At 32.6% G+C, this 22,429-nt stretch overlaps 3 protein-coding genes across 3 annotated transcripts; 1 reads left to right on the forward strand and 2 right to left on the reverse strand.

Annotated features, from left to right (window-relative positions):
* Positions 1–555: 555 nt before the first annotated feature.
* Positions 556–5,255, reverse strand: LOC130625702 (uncharacterized). Its single transcript, XM_057440804.1, has 4 exons — positions 4,950–5,255; positions 2,896–3,223; positions 1,404–1,759; positions 556–944 (listed from the first exon to the last, which is right to left on the reverse strand). The coding sequence occupies exons 1-4, from the start codon at positions 5,020–5,022 to the stop codon at positions 901–903; spliced, it is 801 nt and encodes a 266-aa protein (XP_057296787.1). The 5' UTR covers positions 5,023–5,255; the 3' UTR covers positions 556–900.
* Positions 5,256–10,835: 5,580 nt separating this feature from the next.
* Positions 10,836–11,420, reverse strand: LOC130625143 (uncharacterized). The gene has a single exon (XM_057440210.1). It carries the CDS (start codon positions 11,418–11,420, stop codon positions 10,836–10,838), a length of 585 nt encoding a protein of 194 aa, XP_057296193.1.
* Positions 11,383–12,855, forward strand: LOC130625703 (uncharacterized). The gene is made up of 2 exons (XM_057440805.1): positions 11,383–11,509; positions 11,603–12,855. Exon 2 carries the CDS (start codon positions 12,208–12,210, stop codon positions 12,613–12,615), a length of 408 nt encoding a protein of 135 aa, XP_057296788.1. The 5' UTR covers positions 11,383–11,509; positions 11,603–12,207; the 3' UTR covers positions 12,616–12,855.
* The last annotated feature ends 9,574 nt before the right edge of the window (positions 12,856–22,429 follow it).

Genomic DNA, 22,429 nt, shown 5'->3' on the forward strand with positions numbered 1-22,429 from the left:
AACAGAAAAAAAAAATTATTTCAGCTAACATTGTGCGAAAGTTATTTTTGTAAAAAAAATATGTTACACCGCAATCACCATAATGTTGTGTGCGCTTCGTTTGATTTACGACATACTGCATACCTGTACTAAAGCGCTCCACCTGAATGTCTGGCACGGTTTATAGTTCTTATTAATCGCTCCACCGGACGCTCAACGACAGTTAACACAGTTGCTTGTGGCATAACCCCGCAGACAACGTTCATCTACTCTACGAAGCGATTGTTAACACGCCTAACGTTTTCTTGTTAATAATTCCAGTTCCTTTTAAACATTTTATTCCCTAAAATCTCTAAATTAAAACTAATAGCCATTTTGTGTATGTGTTCTATTTTTTTGTCTGTCAGGATGTGTGCCCATAACCGGAACTTTGTAAACATTCACACTTATCTATATAATCACATATTGTCTTTATTTATTTATTTTCCCAAAAATTTTTCTACGATTATTGTTTTTGCGCAACCTGAAATAACGACATAGCAATATGTAGAAGAAAAGTCACAAGAACCATGCGCCTAAAACAGTTAAATATATATTTAAGAAAATTATCGTGACCTATAAAAGCATTCGATATCAAAAAGTTATTATAATTCTGTGGTTTAGATTAAAAACTTTAAACAAACAAGCACAATTGGTTAACAAACAGAACATGTTTTCAGCGAGCTTACTCAATGGTTTGGTTGAAAAAACAAACAACTTCAGAAACAAAAGAAATCCGAATTCGATATTGCAACAACATTAATATGTTTGGCGAACTTTCAGAATAAGAATGAAAGAAAAGAAAATTATAAATAAACAAAATACACAAACAAACAAATAATAATGTTTATAATACAACGTGTACAATGATCTTGTCTGTGCCTATCCGAAGAAGTCGAAATCTTCCGAAAATGACCAAAAACAAGCTGAAAGGTGAAATACATAATTATATAAAAATTATAATTTTAGTCAGATTTTTTAATTTGTATTATATTGATGGCTAACAAATAATTTTAAAAAGTCTTAGGATCAATTATCAAGCTAACTTAAATACGCGGTTCAATTTATTCACAAGAAAGCCCTTTTTGGTAAAACAGGCAATAAAAACAAGGTTAGTTATAATTGCCGAAGAAGCAAATAGTTTTTACAAACAATACCGCGATCATAAACATATAGGTGGCACGAGACGTATAGTTAATTATTTTATATTGTCACAAATTTTACTTAAAAAAATTTTTTTAGTGATCTATTTTCTTCAACGAAGTGCAAAAAAACGCTAAATTTGCGAAATGTGATTTTTGTCAAGATAACATCGAAAATAAAGAAGGCGTTGATTATGTCGCAAGGATAAGGAATCTTGATAAGGAATGCAACTAAATACTTACTAAATTTGATAGCATTTTCAAGTAGACTGAATACGTAGCCAACATGTTCTGTTACCAAAATAAAACCTTTTCCTTTCGCCTTTTCCTTTGGTTTCGCAATGCCATTTAAAGTCGCTTCATTTTTAGCGGCGTTTTCACCAAGTCCGATAACAATGATGTCGATATTATTAGCTAACAGTCTTGACGCGACTGGAAATTTTTTTTCGTTCAGGTCAACTCCGAATGTGACCAACACAACGCATTGTTTTCTGGAGTACTTTGAACCGTTTTGTTTCTCAAAATTTTGTTTTTCAATTTTTAGCAAACGCTTTGCGTATCTCAATCCTTGACCAATTTTTCTGCTTTCAATTCTTTCCCTATGATAACAATAATAATAATAAAGGAATGGTGTGCCACAGATGTGCAAGTTAAGCGAACTGCCTCAGAGTTGCAGTTTAGCCGAATTAAACAGAGCTTGTTTATATTTGAGTTTTACTCATACAATATGAACTGTTTTGTCTATATGTGTCAGTATATATTTTCAGTCATTGTACAAATTTCTCAGCATTTAATATTTCTTTATAATAAAATAGTTAATGTTGTATTTAATACATCATAGCTACTAGCTAGAACACGGCATCGCATGCCAGATATTGCCCTACATAAAAACTGGATTTGCACCCTTTTAGGTGGTCACAGCATTTTCTCTGAAATATGTTTTCTCAAACATCAGTAAAGTCTTTAACATATGATATGAAAACAGACAAAATTTCATCCGTTAAACCGTAGTTGTCTTAAATTCAAGATTAAGTGTCCCTTTAAAGTACAATACTTTATGTACACAAAAGGATTTTTGCCTTCAAGTTGTTATGGGGTGCTTTTTGTCCGATATAATGGAATTGTTATTAGAATCTTTAGCTATACTTTTAGCTATACTATTAGCTATATTTGATGAAATTAGGCAAAAATAACAAATCTTGTCCTAGGCTGAATATTGGGCAAGCTTCACCCGACACATTTTGATATCCAACAATGATTCTGGGACTTACTAGCTAGGAAGTTACCTAGCTATGTGCAATGAAGCGTGCTACAAGTTACAAGTAATATAGTATGTTAGCCTAGGGAATTCAAATCATAAAACGTCACCATTACAATATGGTAGCTAAAACAAGAAATTAAATACATAACTTGTATGCAGGTAAAAAATGTTTGGAAGATCCTACTAAACTAAATGTTTGGAAGATCCTACTATTAGAAAGAGTTTGTGTTTTGTGTGTTCGTGATGTATGAAAAGCCAGTTTGTTAAGGTTTTTTGAACAATGAACGCTGATGATTGTAACGTAATGGTTAAAGAGGGTCATTTACTTCTTAGAAGTTCTCGCACCATATTTATATTTCTAGAGGGTTTGACCTTTACATTTTAAACAAACGTTTTTGTAGTGTAGTATATACAATATGTAAATGGGATAAAATTAATCGGAACCTTTTGAATATTCTGAAAAAGTTCACTTACTGAACCGTGCCTGAAACATTTTCTAGACACTCCTCTTCAAAGCACTCATGAAATCCATATTCCAGCTTTGATGAATTTGCAAAGGTAACAAGAGCTAATTTATTTTTTTCATTACGCATGTTTTTCAGACAAGCAATTGATAAGTTACCCAACATTGCCAAGGGTTTTAAATACTCTGTCGTGTTGTAGCTGACGTCAACAAGAAAGACGATATCCGTGTTACTAGCTTGACTGAGATAATTCCTCATCTCCAATAAACTTGCTGCTTGTTGGAGAGATTTTGGGTCTATTTCTTCTTCCTCATTTGCCTCTGTAGCTTTAGCTGATACTATAAAAAGGGAAAATTAATCAAAGTTTTTTCAAATCCATTTAATTTAACAAGGAAGGAAAACTATTTGGTATAAGAGGGTGGGGAGGGCGCTTAAAGTGCACTTTTGGGCCGCGGGTACTTTATACCACTTTTCCTCTATACTTACAATATCAGATAGGTTTAAAGTTGGCTTTGATGCCAGCTCCGACAGTGCGCTTGAAAGAGGAAAGAAAGTTACTAGTTAAAAACATTTTTCTTAAATTAACCAAACGATAGGGTCCGTAAAAGAAACAGAACTTTATTTTATCATAATGGTGTGCGGGACGCGGATATCGGAGGAATTATGTGTGAATTTTCAACCAATTTGAGATCAAGAAGGTTATAATGATGCTTTGCAGTGAAAATCATTGGACCAATCCACTGATTATAGCCTTCTTTTGTAGTCCCCAGTGTTTTTTATGCTTCACATTACTAATAACTTTGTCTTTTATGGTTTTATATTGTGAAAAAAAAATTTTTCATCACACATATTTCAATTTTAGGCCCACACGCATCGAGTATCTAATATTGATAGTCCATGATGATGTTTGCACTCTTGAAATAATGTTGCAATCGACATGTCAGTGAAAGTACCTAGTTACGTACACCAGAGCTGTCAAATCAATTGCAAAACAATTTAAAGTAGTTTGACATATGCCAAAATTTCTTATTCAGACATTAAGTCGACACAAGTAGATTTGTTATCAAGGAAATCTTATATACTACGAAGCGTCGCGTTTCACGGTAGTTTTTATTTAAAAGTAGTTTAATTCATGTTACAAATACCTTTATTAATAAGGTGCATAGTATTTACTATGCATTTGTTAAGATGCGCACGCTTGACGCTATCGAGAGAAATTTAGGTTAGTTTGATTTTGTTAGTTTTAATCAGGGATAGATACTGGCAACTACACAACAATAACATGGCGTGGGTCTCTGTAGTAGGGACGAATGCCATGACAAAAGAAACAATCTATCATATGAAAAATAGGTCAAAAATGATAGATTAGTTCCCTATGTATCTGGCATCCACAATCCTTCAAAAATCCTTCTGTAAGACAGCAATTTAAACTATTTTGACTTATTCAACTGGCTACATTCTTTTAAACGTTTGTACGGGAAAATGGCAGAAAAGGCCAGTGAAGACAGCAATGATATAAAAAAAAATTTAGAGGGGCTTATTATCTTTTTAAAGCTAGTAAACATAGTTCTATATAAGAAATGGTTGCTACGCTGCGGTTGCTTCTATTTTTCATCTACTTATATTCGTATACATTACAATCTATACTTTGTGCTACCGCCAGAACATAACAAAAAGTTATTTTAGAAGCATTTGATTTCAAAATAACAAAAATATCAGTAAGTCAGTGAATGTGCCAAAATCTATAATGAAAATTTGCAAAAAAAACACCTGGTTGAATAATTTGGTAAAATTTTAAAATTTGGATCTAGAAATTGGTGCGTGATAAACTCTTTTACCCAAAAGCAGGTCGGTTTTGAGACTCCTATTGACAAGAAAATTTTTATATGATCTCAAACATGATCAAGAAAATTTGTATATGATCTCAAACATGATTACAAAGACAATATTGTTACTAAAACTTGAAAATATGGAAAAATAGACATCGCTCATCGTTTTATTTAGTACTCTTGCTGCAACATTTAAGACATAAGGCAAAATGTGAAAAAAGATAAAGCTGCTTACCATGAATTGAGGCAGCACCAACCAAGAGAAATAACACAGTCAATGGGATTCGTGTTTTGTTAGAAGACATCATTATTTTTCTCTTCGGATTTTTTCTTTTTAAGAATCGTCAAATTCGTTTTATTCTTCGATTTCTAAACGTTGTTCTCTTCACTTTAAACAATTGAATGCGTTTGCATGCTTCTTATATAAGCTTGTCTAGTTAGAACCAAATAATGACACTGAAACGTTTAAAGTTATTATAGTAAACAAAAAACGTGTTTTCTTTACGTCTAGTATCGCGAGTGACCCAGTTAAACTATTTTCGTAATCTTTTCGCCTGCGTAATCCGGAAGAACTATTGTTATGTAATGGTGGGTGATACGCGATTAATAATTCCACTTCCTTTCTTTTAATAGCGGTCAAAGGGGCGATGCAACTTGTCATCAATTGTGCGCAGGAAAAAGGACAAGGGGGGAGCGAGAAAGAAAAATATTTTACCTGGCGGATTCGAGGCTAGTTATTACTAACTGTGGCAAGGATGCTTTTTTCTTGTTCTAAAACTGTAGGCGTATTTTTTTATTATTTAACAATTATGATATAAAATTTAAAAGGATTCAGCGATTTTGCCCTTTGAAAGTTTTGTCCTTCCTTTTTGTAAAAGTAGTCTAATTTTTTCAAAGAAACTCTTGCATGTGTCAAATACTACAGTAGCTTGAAGGATATATTCATGTCTTTTTCTGTGTAGTATTCTGAACCACTGTATATTTTTAATATTAGCATTTAAAAACGACAGAGAAACTGCCAGGCGAAATGATTATTGCTTTTCCATTTGCATACTGTAACCAAATTTTTTAAAATGTTTTGTCGTTTAAGGTGCTTTAGAAAAAAAGGGGAAAATCATTAACCTAATTTTCGCATCTCTGGCTATAGCATATTTAGTTGTACATGTATATATCTAAACTGTCATATAAACATGTCAAATTATTTTGACGCAGTTGGTTAAGTATATTTTAATCTGATGTCAGAAAATTTCAAGATCTCATCACAAAGTGCCTTCCTTACGTAAACAAGCATCGTGGGCTGTTATTTCGCAAAAAAAAAGAATCTTTTTACATAGCAACTTAGGTGGCTTTTTCTCAGATTTTTTTTTACGTGCGCTCTAGGGCGTAATGCGCGCGTTGACACGTCTACAGAAGCTTCACTTTAAACAAGGTAAGCGGCACTTTCTCATAAACGAAGATGCTTTCTTGCGCTCTAAGAATATCCTAGATTTCATACAGCGCTGTGATTATAAGACTGCCATTACCTAATTTGCCCATATGCGCCATGTAATTATTGCACATGCGTAATGTGTACATAACAAGGCCACCCTCTCAAAGTCGAAATTATGGCGAAATGTGAACTCTTAAATTGGTGAATTTGGGAGATATAAATTTCATACTAGTTGAATTGGTGAGAACGTTTTTCTTTTAAATATACCTTTTATGAAATTGGCAATTGCCAATACCATAAGAGGTATATGTCACATCAGAGCACATGTAAACATTCCACATGGGTGACACAAAGAGAGAAAATAACGTTCTTGCCATTTATCGTCAAAAAGGCAAAAAAGCGACATTAACCGTATTTCAGGCCGGTTTAAAAAAGTCCCGTTCAATAAAAGATAAAGGAGACACGGTACTGCCGCAAAACTTGGCACAACTGTTCGTTAGCACATTAAAGGTCAATTGAGCCAAAAATAAAATAAGATGACGTCATTCTGTCCAAAATCACGAGAAAGGCTAAAATATGACTACGCTTTTTCAAAAACACTTATAACTTGAAACAAATATTCCTTCAAGAACAACCGTTCAAAGATGGTACCGATTTTTCTGCGACAACCATTTACGTATCCTTAGGAGAATCGGATAATGCTATCATGTCAGCTGATATTTTATTTTATTCTTTGGTTTGTTTTTTGGTGTTTTTGTTTTCCATCATGAATAATATATTAAGATATTAACAACTTCATATTTCCTAGTGATAAAAAAGAACGAAGATAAGTAATAAAAACAATACTTTTATAAGTTATTTCTCAAATAAACCATAACGTCTAAACAGTTTGAGTAGTTGGTTTGGTGTTGCAATGGTAAACTGCTATTCCTCGGTAAAAAATAACAACAACATCAAGAAAAACAAGAGCTTTTGTAAAAATAACAGAAATGTTTTAGAAATTTTTTAAAGTACTCGTTCTTCTTTCCTAATTTAAATTGTTTGGAAATCTGTTTATATTTTTTTTGATCGACCAAATAATCAAGTTTGATTATAGCTACTTAAACCTTCGCAACAAACGTTTCTACAAGCAGAGAGTTGTGTAACCCTTGAGGAAAGATACTTTAAGCGGGTAGCGTCAATGGAAACGTTAAAACGGAAGCTTTTACTGTGCATAAGTATTTGAGTCAGCTAAGTAGCGAAATATTTTTAGATTATTGTTGTTATTATCACTATTTTTAGTATTTTTTAAACATTTTAATCAGATAATAATGTAGACAAACAAAATAAACTTGAATCCATTGCATTATTATATTTGCCGAAAAAACCGTCGCTATAGTAAACAAAATTAACAACATATGCGTCAAGCGGCTCAAATCTTCTTCAAAAAACAATACACCTAAACAATACTCTTTTCATTTCAATGCTGACATAATGGCTCACTCGTAGCTTGTCTACACTTTAAAAACTGCCAAAATTCCTCACGTAAATGACTAAGTTGAATCGTAAGTATTTTTCGTATTACGTCAATTCGGCAGCAGGTCTATCGCAAAAATCTCTCATGCCGCGCAACAACAAGTAGAAATTTGGATGAATTTTTTGCTTAACACATTGTTGAGAGCACAATAAATTTTCATATCTCTTGAAATTAAACATTACCGTTTTTCGTAGGATTTTCTGTGAAAGCAATATAGAAAGGTTTGCTAAAGTTGTGATGTACATACTTAAAACATCCAGATTTCGCAAATAACGAGTTTCACAATGATTTTCGCAGGAATTAGCTAATTATCATGAAATTAACCAAAAAATATTAATTAATGCAAAAATTAATTCCGTTAAAATAGTTGGATCAACTTTCTCCTGATTGCATTTGCTTGTGTTGCTTTAAAAAACACGCGCAAAATCCTAACCGGAGGATTTAATCTAGAAGTTAGAGAAACTATTGGTGTTAGTGTTAAGTCGTTGATTGTCTAAGAAATTTTACAATTAAAAAAAGAAGAGTTTTAGTAATTCATGATGGAGTTTTGTTGTTAAATTACCTGAAGCTTTAGACACCTCGTTTTGTTCAATTTTAACTAGTTCAAAGACTATTTAACCAGTTTATTGATTAAACAGAGAAAATGGGTAAACTACGCTTAACCATTTATTAACCCAACATAAACCAACGTAATCTATAAAAATGGTGGCGAGAATGAACGTGTGTGTTGTAATGCTAATACAAAATACTCGTGGTTTCCATCAAACTTCAATTTGTGTGTGAGACTTTGATATTATGACTTTCTCAGATACTCACTTATGTAACTCGAGATACAATAACAGTCTTCCTGAGAAACTAAACTATACGTTTGTACAGAGAAATCGTAGCTGTTTTTATAAAAAAAAAAATGAAAATCGGAACGTTGACAAAACTTGGAAACAGACTTCATCGAAGATCATAAATTTTTGAGAAAAAACCAAAAGGTTTTCTCATAACGTTCTATTGTCCACCCACAAGTCAAATTAACTTTCAGAAACCTTCAATGAATCGTTCAATGATCGTTCAATCGATTTCTTTAGATTCAATCCTCTTGAAGGATGCTAATGTCTACTATAGTAAGAAATCCGAAAACAACGAATTCATAATGTCGTAATCTGTTAAAGGCTGCTTTCAAACCACTCGTTACCGAGCAGAATCGCATAACAAAAGAAACGTCATTGATAATTGATATGAGTGCCACCGCGCGTTTCAATGTGATAAAAGAGACTAACGTGTTTTCAACATCAATATCTGACCATGAAATGATCTGTTGTATTCACAAACTTAACTAAATGAAATTTTTAGCAAAAACCATTCGTGAACTTAGAGTATAACCCTATTGCAGTAAACAATGAACTTCGACAAAAAGATTGTTCTTGTGCTTCAATTCAAGTGGTGTTAACGAAGCTGTAAGTTAACTCAATACCACCTTAAATAAGACATTTAATAAACATAAACCATTTATTGACAAGCGAGTTAAAGGAAGGCGTTGTGATTGACTTGACTAAGATACGAAAGCTGCACTAAACAACCGTGACAAAGTACTACGTAAAGCAAGCCGTATGAAGGATGAAAATAACTGGAAAATATATAAGACACTCGGTAACCATTATAACAATCTGCTAAAGTATGCAAAAAGCAGATTCAACAAAAACATACTAGCTGTAAATCACAACAACCCTGAAGGCTTCTGGTAAGATTTTCTCTTCAGAAGTCTCAACGATTGATTGATTGATTGATTGATTTAATTTATTTACCGTCGGTTATTATATACAATAGTTCTTTAAAAAAAATAATATTTTGCAAAAAACTAATCAAAACCGACCAAATATTTTTATATATTTACAATTTAGATGAAAACTATAATAAATAAATAATGAATAAATAATAAATAAAAGATAAACATTCCCCCTCTCCCATTTTCGTATTGATTACGCAAGTTATGGAATCAATTGCCGACACTCTGTGCATGAACAGTGAGAGCCATTCCATTTTTTAATCATTTGCTTAAATTTAACTAGATCTTCGCAACTCTTCGTATGAAAAGGAAGTTTATTCCAAACTTTTGGGGCTAAACATCGCAAACTGTTTAGACCAAAGGTGCTTGTTTTTACACTGATGGTTTTTAGGTGTTCATGTTTTGACTTCTTACTGGCCTATCAGTTTCCTCAAAAAGGAAATTATCTTTCATGAAATAAGGACTGATGTTTCTCCGAATTTTAAATATTTCTATGCATAAATATCTATGCCTTAGTAATTCCATATAATGTTTATTTGGGGGGCAATCAACTGGTCTTGGGTCATCATGAATAAAACTTAAAGCCCTGTTGTGGAGTTTTTCAATTTTCAAAAGAGATTTCGAAGAAGAGAAATGCCAAACTAAGGGACAATAATTAAAATTTGCATACACGAAGCTTTGTGCTAAAATAGATCTTGTTTGCAAAGATAGTACATTTTTAAATCTAAATAATGTATTCAGCTGGGCTGAGGCTTTTCGACAAAGATTACTAATGTGCAAGTTGAAATTTAATTTATCATCAATTGTTACTCCTAAAAGTTTTACGGACCTTTCTGATTGTATGACTCTATCGCCAATGTTTATATCAAGCTTCGAGTTATCAATTTTGGCTCTTGATAGAAGGATCGAATGAAATTTGTTTTGATTTGCTATCATTTTGTTATTATTTAACCAAGAAAGGGCAATTTCGGATTCCCTTTCTAAAGTCTTAATGAGATTTTTAATAGTGTTTGAATAAGCTGATATCGTATTGTCGTCTGCGTAATTATGTAGGTCACTATTTACAATAAAATACAGTCGACGTTCGTTATCTCGAACTCCCAAGGGACCGAAAGAAAAGTTCGAGATAGCGAGCGTTCGAGATAGCGGAGGTTCGACATAACGAGCGTATTTCATGAAAAGTTCGAGATAACGAGTTTTTCGAAATTTTTTGAAATTTTTAGAAAAGGGCAAGGGTCAGTAGTTCGGTCATAAGTATCTGTGGGCAAGCTTTTAAAATTAAAATTCACCTGAATTAAGGGAACTTGAAGGAACTGTTTGGTCAAGAAAGGGAAATGGATAATAAAGAAAACAGCATTTTGCGTACATGTATACTTATTGTTGATTACAATTACATACATTATTTTTGATCGAAAAAGCTCAAAATACTAGTTTGCTTCTTGTTTTTCATTTCACTTTTAAGAAACAAATCTTCAAAGCGAAGCAGGAGGCGTTGCATGTCATTTCCATCATCAGTAAATAGACAAGCATTTTGTAAAGTCTCCACTGCAGTGTTTATTTCTGATTTTGTTGGCTTGCTCACTGGCTCATCAAACACCTCGATGACATCGGCATTTTCATCATGCTCCTCGTCATTCTCATCTGTACTTGGCCGTACCGACTCAAGGATTTCTTCATCAGTCACGGGATTTTCGATTGTGGTCAAATCTTGGTCAATATCGACAACATCACGGGCCGAGAGATCAGCAGGAATAATGGTATCGTCAATGGCACGCAGTTGTGTGAGATCTTTCTCCAGTTGTTTAAATGGATCATCAATATCATCAGTTGCATTCTGTTGAGCTTTCTTGGAAATCTTTGATTTCTTGAAGCAATTTACGATGGTTTCTTTCTTCACTTTGTCCCACGACGAAACAAGTATTTGAAGAGCACGCAGAATTGAAACTTTTGGAAGATCTTTGCCTTTTTCTAGGTTTTGAATCATCATGTTGACCAATTTTTGGCGATAAAGAGACTTATGACATCTTATGACACCTTGGTCCATCGGTTGTGACACAGAAGTTGTATTTGGAGGTAAGAAATCAATTTAATGTTGGACAGTCCACCGACATCAGGGTGAGCGGGACAGTTATCGATGATCAAGACTATCTTTCGACCTTCTTTTAGAAACATTGCATTGATTTCTCGCACCCACTCTTCAAAAAGAGAGCTGTCCATCCAACTCTTCTTCTGCGCTCTGTACCTGCAGGGTAGGGATGTTACATTTTTGAAGTACCTTGGTTTCTTCGATTTACCAATCACAAACATTGGTAGTTTATCTCCGACAGCATTGGCAGCTGCAAGCCCGGTAATTCGGACTTTGCTATTTTTACCCCCAGAGCATTTTTCGGATTTGTAGTGATACGTTTTATTTGGCAAGCATTGGTAGAAGAGACCGAATTCGTCGGCATTGTAAATATCTTCTAGTTTGTAGTTAGTTAATAATGTTGGTAAAGTGGTTTCAAACCAAGATGCTATCATATCAGGTTGAACAGAATTGCTTTCACCAACGACCGTCTTGAACGTTACATTGTGCCTGAAATAGAAAATAAAACAAATACCGACTTGTATAAAAGATTTATTGTTAACCTGTTCGTGCATTTTTTCGAATACGAATGTTCAAATTTCAATTCGAATGTTTTTAAAAATTCTTGTGTGAACACCCTGTGAACATTATCATTATTACTTGTGCATGGCAACAAGGAAAAGCAAACCAGGAGAAAAAGGAGAAGATGGATCTTGCAAAAATGATAATTGATCAAAATTTAATCAACGTTGTAATGATAAAAGAATTTGAATTGGCTTCACATGTTAAGGGGTTCCACGTTTATAAAGCATTGTGGACTCCAAAAAATGGGGAGACTTTACAATGCGAAGGAGAGCCTAATAATCCCGTTGACAAATATGCTGTGTGTGTCAAGAAAGAAAACAAGATAGTTGGACATTTACCACTTGGAAAATCTGGAAAATTTGCTAAAACAATATTTTATTTCCTCAGAGCTGATGAATTAAGCTCGTGCAAAGTAACTGTGACTGGAAAACCAGTTAATTTGGGAGATGGTGAAGGCATGCAAGTGCCATGCAATTTGACATTTATTGGAACGGAAAAGTGCATCGAGATACTCAAGAAACATATTTAGTTTATGTTAGTCTTTTTAAGATTTTAATATCAAAATAAAACCAATTCGAAAAAAAGAGATTTAATATTCTTACCTTTTTTTCCATTTACCAAGCCAACCGTCTGAAGCTTTGAAATCTTCTACTCCAAGCTCCTGTGCATAGCTTTTATCTTTCTCCTTTAGTATTGTCCCATCGATTGGTATGTTTTTGCTTCGTTGTGAAACAAACCATTTGAACACGACAAGATCTACTTCTGAGAATTTACCATCTCTAATCTTTCTTTTCTTGCTCGAAGATTTTTCGAGAGCAGAAAAAAGTTTTTCCTTATTGGCTAGCCAAGTTGATATCGTGTTTTTAGGCACCCCGTACTTTTTAGCGATATCTTTATTTGGAATACCTTTTTCCAATTCTTTTAATGCTTGGCATTTTTCTGCCAAAGTTTTTACAGCGAGCTTTCTTTTCGGTGGCACTCTGACAAAGGAAATCACAAAAAAAACATTGCAAAATCTACCTGTTTTACAATGGAATGTCTTCTTTTTATTGCAACATTTTGTGACTTTAAAACAAGCAGTGCAAGGTCTTCTTTTTTCAAAATTCCTCTTCAAGAGTTCGAGTTAACGAGCGTAAATCAGTCCAAGGGACTGAGAAAAAAGTTCGAGATAGTGAAAGTTCGAGATAACGGAGGTTCGAGATACCGAACGTTTTTTTGCCTACTATTGCTTACAGAACTCAAGGGACCGAAGAAAAAGTTCGAGATAGAGAAAGTTCGAGATAACGGAGGTTCGAGATAATGAGCGTCGACTGTAAAATAAATCATTCATAAATATATTAAAAATAATTGGGCCCAACACAGAACCCTGAGGCACACCTGACAAAATTAATTCAAATATACTATACTCCGCATTTTACAACCAATGCCGCATCAACTGGACATTGGCCACAATAAGATTTCATAATTCTTTATAAACTATAAGATTTCGCGCATAAAAGCAGGGAACAGAAAATGTTTCTATAACTCACAAAATCTTAGATTTTAGCTAAAAAATACAACTCGGGTAAAAATCTGAACAAGGGAAGATATCGCCATCGCTGAAACATTTATCTTAATCTTTAAGGCTTGCAAAAGACCATAAAAAATGTCACACTTAAAATCTTCAAGAACAACAGTAATAACTTTAAAAAACCTTTTTAATTAATTGCATTCTTAGTAAATGTATTTTTGTTTAAAGAATACAGCTCATGCTGTCTTTGCTTCCTCAAGAAAAAAAGATTTTGACAAACGCATATGTCTATATTTTTCAGAAAGCAAAGTATATTGTTCTGTGACAGGAGTAGAAGGGAACATTTTCGACTTAGAGCAAGAAATGACTTTTGCACACTGATTAAAAAAACCTTCGACTCGGGACTTGTTCGAAAGAATCGACAGAGCCTCTCTTATGTTCACAGATAATATTAGCATGGAGGCCAAAGGTACGTTTTTTGGAACGGTATTTTTTATGGAATTGTCCGGGGCGTGAGATACAGTCAATCACAATCAACTGCTACCTAAATTACCCTCGTACGACATTTGGGACCAAGAACTCACCTATATATTCCAACGCATTCATCTTGTTAAAAGAGAAGGAAACCAATACTTAACGCTGTCCTCAAGGCTCGACCTTTGGTCCCTTACTATTAATTTTATTTTTATCAGTGTTCAGCGTGTTCGTTTCATCAAACGCCAAATTTACAAAAGACTATTGTTAGAAGCACTGTTGATAGAAAATTGTGTGAGAGCTTATGAATACTTAATGCAAACGCTTAATAATAAATTCGCTAGGAATTCCGTTTACTATTTTGGAGCTTACTTATACAATGCTTTTCCTTTAGACCATCTTAATGGCTGGTCATTGGTCAGTTTGATAAATTTATCCCTTATGGGAACATGTAGCAATGAGATCATTATTCACAAACACAAGGTAAACAAAAATAAACTGGCATTGTTGACAATTGAAATGTGCGACGATATTATTGGTAACTTGATACTTTTGTTTACTTTCAACAAATGATAGTTGTGCCAATTTTTTTTACTCATTTAGAAGGTAGTCAAAAATAACGCAAATCAACATGCCGCAATATGAAGAGAAACAAAACAACAACATTGAAATATATTTCTTGCGCATTATGCTGCGTTAAGGCTCGTTTTTACTCGGCTGCGTTCTAGTTTTACCAAAGTTTGCGCGCGTCCAATAAAAAAACTCGAAAAATGCAGTCAAATTGAAACGACGCTTTAAGGAAGGATATAAAGACAGAGTTTGGATGGGAATAGAAATAGCCGCTATAAAAATAAAACAGAAGTTGATTAAAAGCTTCTTAGTTTAAAACTTAATGATTTCTAAACCCTTATTTGTTATTTTTCCTTCTGTAAAGAAATGTATAGGTTGGGCAACCCACGTTGGTTAAGCTCCTTGGTGCTAAGACTTCCTGTTATTAAGATTTTAGGCATGACTTTTATTTTCGGAGCTGCTAATTCAAAGAAGCGTTTATTTGATTGACAATCTATATTTATATTGTCGCGTTTTTCTGTCTGGCTGGCTGTAAGCCAAAATGGTAGTTGTAAGTAATGACAGTGGATTGTTTCATGGGATAACGAATAATATTTCATAGTCACTGAAATAAAATGATTCCGAACTTAAAACTGTTTGTTTATGTATATTTTACTGTTTTACTTTAAAACTGAAGTAAACCTATGAAGTTAGCTGATTTATATCATGCCTTCCTAAGTTAGTAAAAAGGCACTTTTTTGAGAGGGGTGATTATTTAAATACATTCTGCTACTATCTATATTTATTTAAAAGCGATGTAAAATATCTATGGCGAACTGATATCAGGGAGGTGTGAAGTACAAGACTAATAATAAAAAAAAAGCAAAATTACTCACTTTGCTGTTGAGTTCGCTAAACCTTTTAAACACTGCTCTCGACAGTTTAAGCTAAATCGTTTTAACATTGATATATTATAAAAAGAAGAGGAGAATTAGATGTCAGTTATTGATATAATTGGTCTATCAAAGCAATTCGACAATACCTTTTTAGACATACTTTCAAATGATGAGTGTGGCCATACATTTTGCTATTGTGGTTGTTTTAGATGTTAAAGGGGCTATGAGTTTCATCCTTGTGTACATTAATAATAAAAACATGTCAACGGACAGTTTAAAAGGTCAGGACACAAAAATTTGTACGTACTTTTAATATATGTAGGCAAACTGTTTATAATTATTATTGTATAATAAATATACTATTTTTTTCATGGGTTAAGTACAGCAAAAGGCTTTTTGTTGGTGAAATAAATTACGTTCTGACGGTCTTATAGTTAGGGTTAATTATTGAATTATTAAAATTATTGAATCTTATTGGATATTCAGTGTGGCCGCTATTCCTGGAAACTCTCTGAATCTCTTGGAAATAAAATTTTCTCCCGGAAAATTGCAAAAAGGAAGAAACTCTTCTTTTTTTTTACAGTTTTATTTTTTAAGTCACCAGGTTATAAAACGGTTTACTTGCTTTTAAATTAGAACCGTTCGGGTTTTTTTTCTTATTAAAATTTCTGATTTGTTACACAAATTTGCTCTTGCAAAAACAGCGAATTCAAAGAGCATTACTCTCATAATGCTCCTTAAAATATCCTAAAATTTATTTTTGAAAATTATTGACCGCCCTTCATACTTCTGTGTGTTCATAATGGGCAACTTTCATGTGCTACTTTTTCTAACGGCATTAACACGTCACATTTTCTAAACTATCTTATTTCAAATGGTTTTATGCTTTTGCAAAAGACTTAGTTTAAGTTAAAGATGAAGAAAAGTCACAGTAATTAACCTTTTTTACTCTCATAAATCCATAAAACATCGTATTCTTATTTGTTTCAATAATAGTCACGAAATTCTAAATATATTTTGCAGATGTTATTTGATTTTTTAAAAGTTAGTTATTTATATGTAATATAATGTGTTGATGACGTCATCCTTTATCTACAAAACTGTATCGCAAAGAACATAATCCTATACGTTATTTTCATAAACGTTTGATTTGAAGTCCTGGAATGCGCTTCGCTGACGTCATCAAAGTGTTTTATATCAATACTCTTAGGTTCGACAACTAGCTACTCTCATATAATACACTTTTTAAAACAAATGATAAGAATTAAAGCAGGCAGGAAATATGCATAAATGTTATCAATTTTAAGGCTTAAATTATTCTCTTCACATTCTTCTGTGTATTGTACATCTGCATGAAGTAATTAAAAACTTGTCATAAGTTCTGGACAGAGAGATTATATTGAAGAAAGCGACACATGTAATTAATAGAAAAAAAAAAAAAAACTTGATAAAAATAGGTCGTTCATTTTGTTTTCTATAAAACATCATTCTTAAGATATTCTTAGTTTTCGAATAAATACCAGCCCTATATTCTTGTAAAGCATGTTCTTAAAAAAGCGTGTAATACGCTTATTTCGTCTTCCTGCGACAGGCAAAGTTAATGTGTTAATTAACTTTAAAAATAACTGCAGTAGCCACATCTGCTTGAAAAAAAATATTCTGATTTGTTGCGTAGTTTTACAAACCCGTTGTATAATTTAAAAATTTTATTATACAAAGGGTCATGGGTAATTAACTTTTTTTGTTTCCTTACTGCATTTTAATTGTTATAACTACGTGCACAGGCAAAGTAACTGACAAATAATATGTCGTTGTCTATCTCCATTAAAGTTATTTTTTCCCACTAAAACTTCCAAGAAGTTTCTGAAAGTAAAGTCAATGTCCAAGCTGTATCAGTACTGTTGTTACAGACTTGTTTTGTTCAAATTGATCCCAGGTTGTGGATGGAAATTGCCACTACAATTTAATGTATACATTCTCTTTCACAAGATTAAATTTTTAAAAGCTTTAAGTTGAGAGGCCATTGATTGAGACAAGATATATCCAGTTTGGAAGCAATGTTTATTTTCACTCTAATGTCGTAAACATTGAAATTAAATTGCTTTCTAAGGTATGTTCTTTTCGTTACAAACGGTTTTAATGAATATATTTTTTTACAGATTTTTATAATTCGGAAAACTATCAACTCGGATAAACAGATCTGCTTAGGTAGTTCTCTTTGGGAGAGATTAAAGAAAAGAGATTTTTGATTTTTTGCTGGCAGCGGAGTTGAAAAACTGCAGCTTAAGGGAATTGAAACGTTGGCTAAGAGTATTTGGTTGGTGTTAAAACATAACCTATATGTTTCATTACTTCTATTCAATTTTAAACATGAGCGTATCATAACACATGTTGAACGAAGTAGGAGCTATTTCCCTGAAGAGATCCTCCATTCATCTTAGGTTGTATTACAAAACCAGATGTTGAAATAGTTATTTATAGCCGGTGTACAAGTTTGTAATGATAAGCAGATATTGCATGACCATTCATTAAATTTCATCCACTCGAGGTGTAGGAATATTGTCTTATGAATAAATCAAAAAAACGCACATGCAGATCTTTGTCTCTTGACTTTAAAATTAAATCTCGGTTTTAAAAACAAAAATGCGTCTGTAGATGCTAACAAAGTTCTCGTGTCAATCAATCTTGAATGTTTTTAACCAATCTGATATAGTAACCAAGTTCAAAACAAAAGAATTTAATGCATAAATAATATGTAAAATAACAACAAAAGAAAAGTTAAAATAGCATAAACTTTTTGTTGTCGTTAAACAAAAGGATTAAAATTATTTGATAGACTGATTGTTTTTTCCTCAAGTGTATAATTACTCTAATTATGCGCTGAGGAATATAGTAATACTTAGCAAGCCCTGACACTGATAAATAGTTACTTCCACGCCGCATTCTGCCCAACAAAAATTAGAGCATAAAACGTTCTAGCACATTGGTACAGTTGAGCCTCGTTTTAGCAAACCCTGAGGGGACCGAGCAATTTTAGTTCGCTGTAATAAGGAATTCGTTAAAAGCGAACTTTTTAAAAATGGGTTTAAATCTGATAAATTCACGATTTTTTAGCACTGCTTAGTTTAATAATTATAAAGAGTTACATGAACAGTTACATAAAGAATTAAAGTCAATAAAAAAAAATTAATGGTTGTTTGTTGCTTTTTCGATTCTTGACATTTATCGTATACTAGATGGAACTGGTCCAAATGCCTTCTTATATTAAATGCTACCTCATCCTTCTCAAAAAGACTTTCTTTTCTTCGATAGCCTTATATTTGTCACCGATGCTCACCCTCTTTCTCTTAGCAGTCGACATTTTGAAAACAAAAAATATGTAAACAAACAATTGAATAAAATTCAAAGATTGAATTTCGAATGCAGCTGATTCAATTTTGGTGATGCAAAGCATTCAGATGGTACTATTCGCTATTTCCAGGGGAAATCAGGCGTTGTTAAGATATTTTTGATCGATATAATGAGGAATTCGGTAAAAGCGAGTTCGTTAAATAGAGGTTTTTTATGAGAGCTTTGTTAGCGAGAATTAAGGGACCGAGACATTTTGTTCGATGTAATGAGGAACTCGCTAAAAACCATGTTCGCTAAAACGAGGGTCAACTGTAATTCCATATTTTCCTCTGGAATTTTTTTCTCGTGAGCTGTTTAAGAGTAAGCAGAAATATTTCAAGTAGCATTTAAAATGAAGAGAAAGAATATTATTTGTTTAATAAAGCAGAGAAATTGCTACAATAATGGAAAACCAAATCTTAAAACATGACGTCCGTGGTTCATAGTGCGGTATAGCTACTGCAGAAAATTCAGGATATGAAATAACTTTAACAACAGGGACTGAAAACGTTATAAAATTAACAAAATAAGCTTTAAAATTAATTTCCATTGTTGTCAAAACGTTTGTTGTTTGTTTCATTTTCAGGCGGGAAGAAAAATTTGCTAATCTTATTTAAAAAGCGGGAAGAAAATAGACGACATTGGGCAATAGACAATTGACCTTATAGTATTTGTATTTCACTCGTGGAATTCGTTTGTAGACTAGAAATTGCCGTTTACTGAAATTGAACTTGTCTGTTTTCGTTTTAACTTGTAAAGTTTGTTTTAAAGTTTGTTCTAACAATCAACCAAAAGTGTAAAGAGTTTTCCAGTGGTTTTGGCATGTCATTTAAATCTTAATGAATTTTAACAGTTTTTACACCGGTGCTTGAAAATCGATTTCTAAACCTTGGAATTTCAGTTGCTTTATTGTTCACTTATTATTGGTCCTTAAAGAGTGCAATTCGGACATTCGAGTGAGATATTAACATAATGCAGTAAGCTGAGAATATATTACAAGGATTAACAGGAAGGTTTGCGGCTTTATTAACCGAACGATGCTTAAGAAATAGTTGTTTATGTATAAAAGTATGCAATACAGGTTAAACACGTCAGCAAAATATGTTATATTTTATTAGAAAAGTAAGTGAGAGTATACGAGAATTAGAATTGGTGGTCCGAATATCACAAGAGAAAGGAATGCTTATTTTAGGGGTGGGGAGGAAATGATAAGAGAAGATTTAATTTTTCTATGACAGTTAACCAAATAAAGACACTAATGCGCCTTAAAATATGTCAAACTACGAGTTGAACAAAAATATTTGCGAATTATTTGCCTAACATCCGGAAAAAACCGACACGAGTTGACGTAATAAAGTCAAGTTTTGTCTTTTTTGTTTCTTTACTTATTTTTAAAATGATGACGTATTTGTGTTTCAAGCAGGCTAATCTATGGATGAGAGATCGAAATACTTCACTACTCTCCGTGTGGCTAAACAAACAAACAAAACCCACAACAATAAATACTAAACCAAGTCCAGAGTCATTTAAATACGCCTTAAAAACAATAGACTTTGCAATAACCTTTAAGAGCTATATTTTTTACTATTTTTAAAAAACGTGGCAGTCAATTTTCATGACTTTGTATTAAAACATGTGTTAACTTCTTATATGCTATGATAATATCAATGTGTATTTCCTTTTCTCTTTAATAAAATTCTTGGTAAAAAAAATGAAGATCTAGCAGTCCCTAATATTGCTTAACGAGCTAAGGAGGCAAAATACTAGGTAATTAAACATAACTTAATTCAGTCAAGAAACTTTGTTGTAGGTTGAGTCCAAAAGTCGGATTTTAAGGAAACTGCCTATTTCAATAAGGAATTTTAATAAAACTGTGGCCACATGCACGGCTGTGTATTATTCATTTTTAGTATATTATCATAGAGATTTAAAAATAACTAAAGTTTTATTAACAACGCTCATTTGAACTGGATCTCACTAAACTTTTTTGTCCATGACCTTCGAACCTACCGCAGAGCAATTTTATTACTTTATGGTAACAGGCAAACTAAGATGCACGTATTTCTCGGCTTTAACTTCAGAATTATATTTGACCTGATGACATTGTCAAGTTGGTCGGTATAACTATATTTCTTGAAAATCGTGCAATGAAGTTGCAAAAAAATTAAAACTTTTTTGAAGTGTGGACTTTTATTCATGATGATATCTTGGCATATGTAAAGTTTGTAAGTATCCTAATCTTATCTTTTTCTTACAGATGGAAATCAATATCAACATCTTCTTTAAAGCAATCATGTGACATCACAAATTCCCGCATTTCAAATATTTAAATCTTAAATATGTAAGAACTAAAAAAGATCTTTAAAAAATTCCAAAACACTTGAAACAATAACTGTAATAAAATCATTTCCCTTTCAGCGTACGTTTGACGTGAAAAAGTTTTAACAGCTCCATCCTGGGTAATTGGTTGTTCTTAGTAACTGACCTTAAAAGTTTAAGATGTTGCTTAAACTTCAAGTTCTTTATCTTTTACACAAGATGTGTATCTTACCCATTAACTTGTAGTGACAACACTGTTCACTTTGTTCAGACGGTGGATAGTCTTAATATTATTATGTTTGTTTACCATTTTTTAACTTGCTGAAGATTTACTATTATTTAAAGTGTGTTTCCAGAATAAGGTGTTTTTCCAAATAAATCTCAGCTTTGGTAGCTCCTTTTTAGACAAAATTTAGTCCAAAGTTCCTTTACAGGTGTTAATTTGAAAGAAAATGTATAACTGGTAATAATACACTTTTGCAGTATTTACTAACACATAAATAATTCTTCTTTTTCCATCTACATTGCATTGATAACATAAAACTTGATATTTGAAGAAACCTATTAAATTTTCAAAAAATTAATTACTCAAACAGTAGGATTTTTTCTAATATAAATAAATAAATCTACGGGTAATCCCAACCATAAAGGTCGGGTACGTAAAAAAGCGAATATTTAAAAAGCTTTTTCAAGCTTTTTCCTAAATAGGCAACTTGCCGGAAAACTTTACAAATCTATGGAATGCTGAGCTGTATAAAAGAATGAACAGCAATATAAAAGAAGTGTGATTCTCTAGTAAATATTTACCCATTGTTTTTTAAAAAACTTTGAGACTTACTATTTTGCTAAAGATAATATGTTCGTGCAGCCACAACTTTCAGTTACCAAAGGGAGTAGATGTATATTTTACAGAACAAAATGGTGTAACGGAACAAACAACTGATACTTGTCAAAAACAGCGACTATATTTTTGAAAGTTGACTCTCCATTGTAGAGAGTAATCAATGTTTCGGTTATTCAGGTTTATTAGTTTTTCTGATATTGTGTGATAACTAGATATTTCGAGCCGCTTTAAGTCTCTCATGTATTGTGACTGTTAAGAATAAGCGAGATGACAATACAAAGTGATACAATTTTTTCCGCTTTTGAGTTTATTTGACAGGTAACGCGCCAATTTCATTTCCGTTTTTATTTAGTAAAAGGCT

This window comes from Hydractinia symbiolongicarpus, chromosome 14 (assembly GCF_029227915.1).
Source record: "Hydractinia symbiolongicarpus strain clone_291-10 chromosome 14, HSymV2.1, whole genome shotgun sequence".
Lineage (NCBI taxonomy): Eukaryota > Metazoa > Cnidaria > Hydrozoa > Anthoathecata > Hydractiniidae > Hydractinia > Hydractinia symbiolongicarpus.